Genomic DNA, 12,803 nt, shown 5'->3' with positions numbered 1-12,803 from the left:
GCCTCTCCCCTATTTGACCTAGAAAGTTTGTGTGTATCTATTGATATATATGCTACGTGTGCCTTTGCAACAGCTAATGGGGATCCTAATAAAATACCAAACTGACAGTGATCTGATTGTAAACCCCCTTTTTCCTCCCCAATTTTGATCTCATCTCATCGCTGCAACTCCCCAACCGGTCGAGTCATGCATCCTCCAAAACATGACCCGCCAAACCATGCTTTTTAACACCTGCCCGCTTAACTTGGAAGCTAGCCGGCACCAATGTGTCAGAGGAAACACCCCTCACCTGACTGCCGAGGTCAGCCTCCAGGCACTCGGCCCGCCACAAGGAGTCACTAGAGCGCGATGAGCCAAGTAAACCCCCCCACCAAACCCTCCCCTAACCCGGACGACACTGGACCAATTGTGCGCCACCTTATGGGAGTCCCGATCACGGCCGGTTGTGATACAGCCTGGGATCGAGCCCGGGTCTGTAGTGACGCCTCTAGCACTGCAATGTAGTACCTTAGTCCGCAGCGCCACTCGGGAGGCCCAACAACACAATTTCTTAAAACTTTGGCAAAGGGTCAAGTCTACAAAACTTAGTTCACTCTGTTTGGAACAGAACTGTATTGAGATCAAATGTCTCATTGATGAGTAAATTAACAGAATCCATCTCGTTTCATCTTCTCCCACTGCCGGTCACTGGGGTTCCTCTCACTATGATATTTAGTAGTGAGTGGGAACGCCAACCGGATACTTCACATTTATACATCCAGTGAAATATCTGTCTCATTGTTCTATCTGTGAATCTAGCCAATGAGAGGGCACATACACGTTTGAACAATAGTCCATAGAGATGGATAGAGGGCTCATCTTTGTATCTGTGCCACTATAGCGTCTGTAACCGCATGGACAACATCATTGAGGCTATCTCAATTCTAAACTAGTAAATTATCTTCTTATTAATTTTCTGATTGCTCCCAACTCATAGGAATCCCCACCCAGTTGCCTACTTAAAAATGGTGGAAGCCCTCACTGGCAATGGGCATGCTAAAACGGGTCATATCCATGATGAATCCTCTATGTTTATGAAAAGAGTCAAAACTCTGATATAAAGTCGTTTTTTTTCAATGTTACCAAAATGACCCGACAGGCCACTATATCAGTGTATTGGTAACAACCTAGCCATTACGACATTTATATTCAATTAAATAATAGAAAATTACCAACTACATTTTTGTTGACCAAATTCGACACTCTCTCATTGGCCTCCATATAAAAATGACTCACTTCGTGGGCTTATTTTGGTGGACATATTTTGATTGGAGTAAAACCTCTCGCTTCGCCGCTTCCTCTTTGACATTAGGGGACATGATATGAAAGTTAAGCGGAAGTGAAGCGGTTTCATTCGGTCGTCACTAGTTATTACAGCCACAAAGTTATAAACCCCGCCCATTTCTAAAATGTGTCTTAATAAAGTCTGGTTTTAAACCTAACCACACTACTAACCTTATGCCTAACCATAACCTTAAATTAAGACCAAAAGGCTATTTTTAGTTTTTTTTTTCTTTCACGATATAGCCAATTTTTACTTTGTGGCTGTGGTAACTAGTAACACCCGTTCGTTTCACAGGGAAATTCCTACCCGTCACCTCAGTTTCTAAACCATACGTTGCTGTCACCGTGAGGTGTGCCCCGTAGTATCAAACGCTGCCTACAAACTTTTTCCAGGCTGGGAAACGATACATTAAAACGGAGAAGAAAGCTCCATCGACAGAAGAACGGGGAAGAAGTGAAGGGGAAACCCTGTAACACTGGAGGTAAACGAGTTATCGATCCCCTGCTATGTTGGTGTTATTAGGCCGCTCTAGTTCAGTTATTACCCGCAAATTACATATACAAAAAAGTGTAGCTAATGTTAGTTACTGGTAGCTAGTAAAATCTTCTTGCTAACGTTAGAAACAGAGTCAGGCGTTAGCAAGCTAGCTAGGTAATGTAGCTTTAATAATTTGAGGCAGTGTTGCCTTGTCAAAAAGGGCCCCTGCTGATGAGGCAGTCTGTAGTGTAAACTTGTTGGAGTTATTCAGCGACATTGGCAGCCACACCTTTTTCATAGTAAATAGGACGATAACGTTCGCTAGTGTTAAAAAGTGGAGCTGACTAACGTTAACGTCCCAGCTGATACAATCAGATGTTTGAAGAGGGCTTTGATAGTCAAAATGGATAAAATGTAATTAAGTTAACGTTACTAGCTAACAAACGCTATAGCAGCAGCCAGCGTTTACCGACCGTCGTTAGAATTTGCAACTGCTGTATAATAGCTTAGCTAACTGCTACTCAATCTCTTATGCAAATGACTGCCGTTATTTAGTTAACTATAGTAGCTAGCTACATATGTGTTGATAAGGTACCTTTTTTTTCTCGAAAAATGTATATTCAAATCGGTCATAATGAAAAGGAAACTAAAGTTTCTGGATATGTATTGCAAACTAGCGAACGTTAGCTATATTTGCCATTCACCAATAGCTTTATTATATGTCAACAGCCAAGTCTTCATTCATTGGCTGATTTGCCCATCCAGTAGTTTTTGTTATACCTCACTGATCCAGTATCTCACTTTAATTTCCATAGAGGTGCACAGCTAACAAGATACAGCCTGGCTACAAGTTGTCCAACAGTGTTATTTTAATTTGATCTTATTATGGTCAAAGTATCACCACAAGTATTGATATTAGTCATTCATTCTTAATTTTGTTCCTTACAGCGATCATGTTAGGCGAACGCCGCAATGGAAACCTGCTTGTCCAGCTGGGCCCGAAGCTACAGGCCTACCCAGAGGAGTTGATCCGGCAGCGGCGGACTCATGATGGCCAGACAGAGTACCTGATCCGCTGGTGCCTGCTGGCCATAGACGACGGTAGTGGCTCAGGTGGAGGGAGCAATGAGACAGGAGGAGAAGTGGGAAGCAGTTCAGGGGTGGGCGGTTCAAACTCAGGCGAGAGCAAAACGGAGAACATCCTGATGTGGATGTCAATGGAGGACGTCTACGCCAACTGCCCCACGCTGCTGGGCAAGCGCAAGGCAGATGCCCAGCGGCCCCTCCAGGAGGCAGAGGAGAGGCCCGGTGGAGATTTCCCTAATGATGTCACCTTTGATGAGGTGGAGCTCTCTGACATGAAGGACGATGTCAAGAACTTGGTCAGGAGGGCCCGCAAGCAGATGACCAAGAAGAGCGACTTTGCCATCAGCATCACACACACCATCCATGTGCTGAGTGCCTACGCCAGCATCGGCTCACTGGTGGGTGTCTTCAAGGAGACGGGTGCCCTGGACCTGCTCATGGAGCTGCTCTGCAACAAGGAGCAACAAACCCGCAGAAGTGCTGGGAAGATGCTCCGGGCTCTGGCCTCTCATGACGCAGGTATGGTGGGGCTTTGATAATTTCATTCTTACACTGTCCCAGTGTCAGCCATATTGGAAATGAGAGTAGAGAGACTGAGGCATGGTGGTAATACATTCTATACTTATCACCTTCCTTTCTATGTAGACCACTGATCTTAACTGACAAGACAAGCAGGCTTACTAGTAGGCTAGGCAGTGTTTCTGCCCTTTTGCTTTCACCTAGACTGTCCTTTACCACTATTAATATTTCTTTATCACTGATGAGTTGTGAAAAGTAAGGGGAAATGTTTTGTGTAGTCTACTTAATATGTGAGGACTTGGCCCCTGTCTGTTTTACATCTGCACACTGGTCCTGTAGTCTGTTTATTAGTTAGGCAATGATACCTGATGTTTTTGGTGTGTTGGTGTGAAACATGACCCATCTGCCTGGAGTTCCACTCCCCTTACTATACAAAACACGTTTATAGTGCAGGACACAGTTTGTTTTCGGTTACGCAGTTTGTTGAGTGTGGTTGTTTATTGAATGACTGAGCATGTGCTGCAATGTAAAACACAGACCCCTATTAGGTAAATCAGTCACTACGTATGTGTAATATTCGTCTGTAAGCATCATTGACCTGAATAATGGTATTTCTGCATGACTCGTAGCTTTATTTGCCCAAAAAAGGCTTAAATTCTTGATTTAGCCACTGATTAATCTCTCCTTTAGCTTTAGTTTCCCTAGCATTTTCTATTGTCATTGACTGACAATACTTCCCATTTTAATTTTGAAATTGAGAGTCTGTGGGCAATGGTAAGCCTAATTAGCAGGTTGGCATTTATTGTCATGAATCTTGCCCTGGATGCAGCTCTGCAGGATAGTCACTAGCTGGCACAGCCACTATGTCATAAAATCTTATTTTAACTTAACCCTAACCACACTGCTAACCCTAATGCCTAACCTTAAATTCAGACCAAAAAGCTTGGTTTGGTTTTCCTGAATTTTTACAATATAGCCAAATTTGACTCTGCAGCTTGCCCATCTAGCGGAAATTGCTCAGTTCTGCCTCCAAGGGCAAGATTTATGACAACACACATCATCCTGCACCTAACAATGGGAACCTGTGTAGTGAGTAGAAGTTGACCAATTAATCGGAATGACCGATTTAATTAGGGCCAATTTCTTTTTTTAAAAATTTTATTTTATTTTTTTATAATTTTACCCCTTTTTCTCCCCAATTTCGTAGTATCCAATTGTTGTAGTAGCTACTATCTTGTCTCATCGCTACAACTCCCGTACGGGCTCGGGAGAGACGAAGGTTGAAAGTCATGCGTCCTCCGATACACAACCAACCAAGCCGCTGCTTCTTTAACACAGCGCACATCCAACCCGGAAGCCAGCCGCACCAATGCGCCGGAGGAAACACCGTGCACCTGGCCACCTTGGCTAGCGTACACTGCGCCCAGCCCGCCACAGGAGTCGCTGGTGCGCGATGAGACAAGGAAACCCCTACCGACCAAGCCCTCCCTAACCCGGGCGACGCTAGGCCAATTGTGCGTCGCCCCACGGACCTCCCGGTCGCGGCCGGTTACGACAGAGCCTGGGCGCGAACTCAGGACTCTGATGGCACAGCTGACGCTGCAGTACAGCGCCCTTAACCACTGCGCCACCCGGGAGGCTTAATTAGGGCCAATTTCATAACAATCGGAAATCTGTATTTTTGGATGCCGATTAAAAAAATTAATAATAATAATAATTTAAAAAAAGCATGCATATATATTCTTTTACACTTTTATTTAACTAGGCAAGTCAGTTAAGAACACATTCTTATTGTCAATGACAGCCTAGGAACAGTGGGTTAACTGCCTTGTTCAGGGGCAGAATGACAGATTTGTACCTTGTCAGCTCGGGGATTCAATCTTGCAACCTTACAGTTAACTTGTCCAACGCTCGAACCACCTGCCTTTCATTGCACTCCACGAGAAGCCTGCCTGTTACGCGAATGCAGTAAGAAGCCAAGGTAAGTTATAAAAAAAACAATCAATCATAATCACTAGTTAACTACACATGGCTGATGATATTACTAGTTTATCTAGCGTGTCCTGCTTTGCATATAATCGATGCGGTGCGCATTCGCGAGAATTTGACTTAATTATGACATAACATTGAAGGTTGTACAATGTAACAGCAATATTTAGACTTAGGGATGCCACCCGTTAGATAAAATACGGAAAGGTTCCGTATTTTACTGGAAGAATAAACGTTTTGTTTTCGAAATGATAGTTTCCGCATTCGACCATATTAATGACCTAAGTCTCGTATTTCTGTGTTATTATGTTATAATTAAGTCTATGATTTGAAATTTGATCGAGCAGTCTGACTGAGCGGTGGTATGCAGCAGCAGGCTCGTACGTATTCATTCAAACAGCACTTTTGTGCGTTTTGCCAGCAGCTATTCACTGTGCTTCAAGCATTGAGCTGTTTATGACTTCAAGCTTATCAACTCCCGAGATTAGGCTGGTGAAACCGACGTGAAATGGCTAGCTAGTTAGCGGGGTGCGTGCTAATAGCGTTTCAAACGTCTCTCGCTCTGAGACTTGGAGTAGTTGTTCCCCTTGCAGAGGGCTGTGGATTTTGTGGAGCGATGGGTAACGATGCTTCGAGGGTGGCTGTTGTCGATGTGTTCCTGGTTCGAGCCCAGGTTGGGGCGAGGAGAGGGACGGAAGCAATACTGTTACACTGGCAATACTAAAGTGCCTATGTAACAGTAACAAAATACGAAAATGTTTTTTTTTTGTAAATTGAAATTTGCTATCATAAATGTTAGCAACACCTCCGCCTTTGCGGGATACGCAACGGATATGGTCACTAGTGTAACCAGGAGGTGAGGCCTCATTTAACACAGTAAATTCATCAGGCTTAAGCCATGTTTCAGTCAGGCCAATCACATCAAGATTATGATCAGTGATTAGTTCATTGACTATAACTGCCTTGGAGGTGAGGGATCTAGCATTAAGTAGCCCTATTTTGAGATGTAAGGTATCACAATCTCTTTCAATAATGGCAGGAAGTCTTTATTCCAGTGAGATTGCTAAGGCGAACACCGACATGTTTAGTTTTGCCCATCCTAGGTCGAGGCACAGACACGGTCTCAATGGGGATAGTCAGGGATAGCTGAACTGACTACACTGACTGCTAGTGGCAGATGCAACTAAGCTGGCAGGCTGGCTAACAAAAAAATGGAAAGAATTTAAGCAAAAAAAATATTTATTTTTGCAAAAAAAGAAGCATTAATTTAAACATACATCATCCTATTTCCTATGTGGTCAACAAAATCCTTTGCTATGCTGTCAAACCATGTCCAGATAAAGTGTCTGGAGTGAAGAAGTTCAATGAAAAAAAGTAGAGCAAGGGAAAAACAAAAAATTATAAACGATAATTAAAAAGTAAAAACCGTCAGGTAGCAAAGTAAGGTTAGCAACAAAACGCACAGCAGCACATAAACAAGTCTGCAAGTTGTGACCGGAATGAGTTTTTCCCCACAAGGGCTTTATTACATAGATAAATACTCCTCAGTTTCATCAGTTGTCTGGGTGGTTGTTCTCAGTCGATCCCGCAGGTGAAGAAGCCGGATGTGGAGGTTGTGTGCTGGCGTGGTTACACGTTGGAGGCGGCTTATGGTAATTTTAATGTTAATTTATCTGGCAACAGCTCTGGTGGACATTCCTGACGTCAGCATGCCAATTGCACACTACCTCAACTTGAGACATCTGTGGCATTATGTTGTGACAAAACTGCACATTTTAGTGTCCTTTTATTGTCCCTAGCACAAGGTGCACCTGTGTAATGATCATGCTGTTTCATCAGCTTCTTGATATGCCACACCTGTCAGGTGGATGAATTATATTGACAAAGAGAAATAATCTTTTTAACTGTACTGCCACCTTTTAAGCTTTCTTAGCAACTTTCTGCTGGGGAGGAAATGTAGAAATATATCCATTTGGTAGTTAGTCTTGTCTCATCGCTGCAACTCCCATACGGACTCGGGAGAGGTGAAGGTCGAGAGCCGTACGTCCTCCAAAACCCAACCAAGCCGCCCTGCTTCTTGACACAATGCCCACTTAACCCGGAAGCCAGGCCCACCAATGTGTCAGAGGAAACACCGTACACCTACGACCGTGTCAGCGTGCACTGCGCCTGGCATGCCACAGGCATCGCTAGTGCGTGATGGGACAAGGACATCCCTGCTGACCAAACCCTCCCCTAACCTGGACGATGCTGGGCCAATTGTATGCCGTCCCTTAGGTCTCCCGGTCGCGGCCGGCTGCGATAGAGCCTGGACTCGAACCCAGAATCTCTAGTGGCACAGCTAGCACTGCGATGCAGTGCCTTAGACCACTGCGCACTCCGGAGGCCTGAAATGTATATTTTCTAACATGCTTTATGAAAACAGTAGAACATTCATTGAATTTGGCTATTGTAGGCTACTTTTTCTTTATTAAGCCACTCACAATGTTTTTATTTAAAAAAAACAATTTGAACCCCTTTTTTCTCTGCAATTTTTGATCTTGACTCATCGCTGCAACTCCCCAACGAGCTCGGGAGAGGAGAAGGTGGAGCCATTCGTCCTCCAAAACATGACCTGCCTAACCGCGCTCCTTAACACTCGCTAGCTTAACCCGGAAGCCAGCCGCACCAATGTGTTGGAGGAAACACCGTCCAACTGGCGCCGTAGGCAGGCTGCAGGCACCGGCCCGCCACAAGGAGTCGCTAGAGTGCAATTAGCTAAATAAAGCCCCATCTGCCAAACCCTCCCCTAACACGGACGATGCTGGGCCAATTGTGCGCAATCCTTTGGGGCCATGGCAGGTTGTGGAACAACCTGGGAATGAACCCAGGTCTGTAGTAACGACTATAGCACTGCGATGCAGTGCCTTTAGACCGCTGTGCCACTAGGGAGGCCAAAATATAAAAAAAATATGAAGATCTGAATGTGTGTGCTCTGCTGTCTTGTATAGAATTGCCTCTTGGTTTCTGTACATGTTTAATTCCCTCTCCTTAGGCTATGAGGCTCACAATCTTGTGGAATTTTATTCGATGTAACTCCTATCAGGAAGGGCTGAGACCTTTGACATGACGCTAAGGGCAGCTCTGCATTCCCGTCAGTGTCTGTCACTGACTGATGTTTGTTTTCATTGCTGAGCCCTGTTGAGGAAATGCGTGAGTACACAGGAGATCTCTTGAACCCTGTGTCTGTGTTTATACTTTTGACATATTCTGAGGTGAATGGGAGCTGATATGGTTGTAAAGGCCTTTGCTTTGTCACAAAGGTTGCGTTTTCACTAATTGGTCTTTTGACCAATAAGGTCAGCTCTGAAAAATATTTGATGTGAAAAGATCTGATGTGATTGGGTAAAATACCAATTAGTGGAAAACATAATTGGGCTGCCTGTAATCCTAGTCACACACGTCTGCACTTAAATATATTTGTTCACATGGATTTCTTGGTGCGAGTGCAAAAACAAAGCACATCATTTTAAGTACTATTACCATGCCAGGATTTTAGGTTGTCTTGTAAGTGCAAATTGAGTGACACTGAAATGTATTGTTAATCAGGTGATTAAGATGATTAAGCTCTGGTATATCTCAACTCTCCTGGGACAGTGGTAACCACCTCATTAGATACTAGATGACAATTTTGCTTAATGTTTAAACACACATTTTTTTAAATAAAAAAAATCATAAAATTCCACTTCAATTAATAATGCAGAATAATGGTTCTATGACATATGTATGACCGCTAGAACTGGGTGAATAAGTTTTATCTACTGCAGTCATATACCCTTGAAAGTGCCTCGGGTACGGCATGTTTTTTTATGTCTAGGGGAAACTACAGCTTTTTAAATGCCGACACGGAACCTTCTCTGGAGATGGTTTTGAAGCGCCACTGAATGGGCATTTTACTTGTTTGTAAAATAAGGCCGCTTCTGAAGCGGGGCCGACGTCCATCACTAGGTGGCCAGAACTGTCAATCAAATAATCTTGAGCTACCTACGCCTGCCTGCAGACCAGACCTAAAAAAGTACTTTGAAGGTCGTGAGATAATATTTAGTTGAAAGAAAACACATCTTCTGTTAGGAACTGGCTCCTACGATTCCCTATTTTTGGAATGGAGGAGACTGATTTAGTTCTGTACTTCTGAGAACACAAACACTCATATCTTTCATAGCAAGTTAGCAAAGGACTGAGGGAGAGGGGAGGGGCACAGTAGAAGCAGGCCGGCCACCAGGCAGACAGTTAGAACCGTGCACTAGGGCTGTCTATCGGCAATCAAACGCTGTATCTCGCAATGGAATGCTGTATTTTGCAATTAATTGGCTTGCAATGTCTCGCAACTGTCCCAAACCGGCTCGAAGTCTGTAACAAAAAGGGAGACAACGTGGAGATTAGGAATAACAAAAATATATTTATTAACTGAGGTAATGTAAATACAATTAGCAATGGTATGTGTAATCAGTAGTGTACGTGAGTGGTTGCGTGCATAAATGTGTTGAAAGGTGCCAAAGCAAACAAACCGCCGAACATCCTAATAAGGGAAACGAGCAAAGAGAAAGAATACGGCAGACCAAGTGGGAGGGCCGTCACACAACTTCAGTAAAGCAGGGCCAATCATCATTGAATAGGCTAGGATATTCTACATGCAACATTCTACATCTCGCATCATTAGCGTCGAAAAAGTGCAGGCGAGCCAGCTGCACTGTGATTTTAAATTGTGTGGGGGGGGGTGATGTTTTCTTAACGTTAAGGATCCCAATTTTATTTAAACATTCGCACCCCTAATACTAGGTGTCATGACAGACCAACCAGTGAAAGCTCAGAGGGGGAGAGAGCACGAGGGAGAGTGTGTCCACATAAAATAACAATGGTGCTTCTGTCTTCCCCCAGGGAGCCGTGCCTATGTGCTCCTGTCACTCAGCCAGCAGGACGGTATTGAGCAGCACATGGACTTTGACAATCGCTACACCCTCCTGGAGCTGTTTGCAGAGACCACCTCCTCTGAGGAGCATGGCATCTCTTTTGAGGGAATCCACCTCCCTCAGGTAGCTACCAAATCACATTCTATGTCTATGTACAGTACTTTTACTCACCAATGTGTTCCTACATGTACCTCTAGATCAGGGCACGCCAACCCTGTTCCTGGAGAGCTACTGCCCTGTAGGTTTTCACTCCAACCCTGTTCCTGGAGAGCTACTGCCCTGTAGGTTTTCACTCCAACCATGTTCCTGGAGAGCTACTGCCCTGTAGGTTTTCGCTCCAACCTGAATCTAACACACTTGATTTGAATAATTAGCTGGTTGATAAGCTGAATCAGCTTATTTACAACTGGAGTTGGAGCGAAAACCAACTGGAGGGTAGCTGTCCAGGAACTGGGTTGGAGAACCCTGTCCTAGATCAAACCAGTAAATTACCTATTGCTAAGATGGAATGTGACTTTTTCCGTGTGCTCCAGATCCCAGGGAAGCTACTGTTCTCCCTGGTGAAGCGGTACCTGTGTGTGACGTCCTTGATGGACAAGCTCAACACGGCAGGGGTGGAGTCAAGCTCTGAGCGGCAAGACGCACCAGGCTCCTCCTCAGGGGCAGGCCACCAGCCAGAGAACCTACGTGTCCAGCGAGAGTTTGAGTTCACCATGGCCATGGCTAACCTCATCTCTGAGCTGGTTCACGTCATGGGCTGGGACCACAACCGGCAACCGCCACAGTCCAGCAGCCTGGCCCAGAGCAGGGCCTGCGGGGAGGACCAGGAGGACGTGCCGCCCCGCCGCATGCTGCGCTCCATATTCCAGCCCCGCTTCTCTGCCTCTGCCTTTCCTGTCTTTACCACCTCAAGCATGGCAGCCACAACACCACCCAAGAAGAAGACCGGCAGCGGCTTCAGGACACGCACAGACTTTGCCAGCCGCTCTGCTTACGTGGAATACGTGCAGGACAACCTGAAGAGCGGCATGTTGGTCCGTATGCTGGAGGACTATGAGGAAGTCAGCGCTGGTGATGAGGGGGACTTCCGCTACAGTAACGACGGCTCGCCACCAGTGCAGGTACAAAACATCACACCTGGTATCAGCACACAGCTGGCTCCTGAGATCTGATTAAGGGTTTAGAGTGATGACGGAGTTACAAAAACTTTTATTAACAATAGAAGCTCACATTTGCTTCAATGTGATTGGCTTATTGCGGTCTGCTTCTTTTTGTGGGCACAGGTGTACTGGAACTCCCTATCTCGGACCTACTGGGTGCACTGGCACATGGTTGAGATCATGGCCGCGGGCACCAGTGGACAGGGTGAGAAAGACGTCCAGGAGAAGGCCTCCTCCCTGACTGAGACCATCAAGCTAACGGCTGGTAAGAGGGGGTCACCTGCACCCACAGACTCGCACTTAAGTAAGTGACTTTCAACAATAGCGTGGCTCCGAAAGCATCAAGGTGCATGAACTTTGAGCCCTAATGCACTTGCAGGTTATTCTGTAAACTCAACAAAATGCCCAAATATTGTTTTATTAGTAACTGTCTAATATTGTTGGTGTTGTGCTCCCTTGTATGTAGTGAGTCAGACATTCTTCTCCAAGCCTCCTGGTGGGCTGTACTCGTTGCCTTACCTGGCTGAGGGGCTGCATGCTGATGGCGCCACCCTGAGCCGGGCTGAGTGGTGGGAAGTGCTCTTCTTCATCAAGAAGCTGGAACCAAAGCAACAGCAGGAGATCAACAACATCCTACGTCAGAGCCTCGATGAACAGGCAAGTGTCCATCACTCCATCCTCCCCTCTGGCTTCAAATCCCTCACCCTCTAATCTAATCATTCTTCCTGTTCTTTTCATGACTCTCAGCCCCCATGCAAGTTGACCGTAGATGTAATGTTTTTTGACTTGCTTCTCTCTACTTTGTCAGATGTCAGACGCAGATGAGGCCACTCTTATCCGGCTGTCGGTGCCAGGCGAGGTGGCCCGTAAGTTGCTCCACTACCTGAAGCAGACCCTGCAGAACTCGAGTCTGTGGGACCTGCTCTGCTCCCACTCCTTCTCTAAACACTACATGCGGCGCGGTGGGGGAGGCCTGGAGGATGACGAGCTGCTGCCCGACGGCTGCCCGGGCTCTTCTGGCCTGGGAGGAGGACAGGGCACCTCTTCATCTGCTGGCACTGCTTCCTCCTCCTCTGTCATGGGCTCATTTTCTAAGAAGCCTAAGAAGGAGAGTCCTACAGACTATATCTCTGACACCGAGTCTGAATTGCCCATGGAAGAGTCTAACTACTCAGAAGACCTGGAGGAGAAGATGAAAGGTGTGGCAGTCAGTGTGTTTGAGCTTTGTTTGTTTTTTCAGTTGGAAAACTACCTCTAGCTGTAGCCAACACCTTTTTTCCATTGAAAGACAAGTGAAAC

At 45.6% G+C, this 12,803-nt stretch overlaps 1 protein-coding gene across 7 annotated transcripts in view; it reads left to right on the top strand.

The window, feature by feature from the left end:
• Positions 1-1,614: 1,614 nt before the first annotated feature.
• LOC139410869 (cullin-9-like) overlaps positions 1,615-12,803 on the top strand; it is a 68,515-nt gene continuing 57,326 nt past the window's right edge. For 3 of the 7 annotated variants that reach the window (XM_071156501.1, XM_071156474.1, XM_071156521.1), the window contains exons 1-7: positions 1,639-1,805; positions 2,750-3,406; positions 10,313-10,467; positions 10,878-11,465; positions 11,628-11,808; positions 11,971-12,161; positions 12,313-12,703. In XM_071156501.1, coding sequence (XP_071012602.1) covers positions 2,755-3,406; positions 10,313-10,467; positions 10,878-11,465; positions 11,628-11,808; positions 11,971-12,161; positions 12,313-12,703 — 2,158 coding nt within the window. In that variant the 5' untranslated portion in view covers positions 1,639-1,805; positions 2,750-2,754. Of the gene's footprint in view, positions 1,806-2,749; positions 3,407-10,312; positions 10,468-10,877; positions 11,466-11,627; positions 11,809-11,970; positions 12,162-12,312; positions 12,704-12,803 lie in introns of all 7 variants that reach the window. The other 4 variants (XM_071156494.1, XM_071156530.1, XM_071156485.1 and 1 more) reach the window with 3 other exon arrangements.

Source organism: Oncorhynchus clarkii, chromosome 1 (genome assembly GCF_045791955.1).
Source record: "Oncorhynchus clarkii lewisi isolate Uvic-CL-2024 chromosome 1, UVic_Ocla_1.0, whole genome shotgun sequence".
Taxonomy (NCBI): Eukaryota; Metazoa; Chordata; class Actinopteri; order Salmoniformes; family Salmonidae; genus Oncorhynchus; species Oncorhynchus clarkii.
Note: the sequence above shows the minus strand (reverse complement) of the source record. Positions and strands in the feature narration are given on the sequence as shown.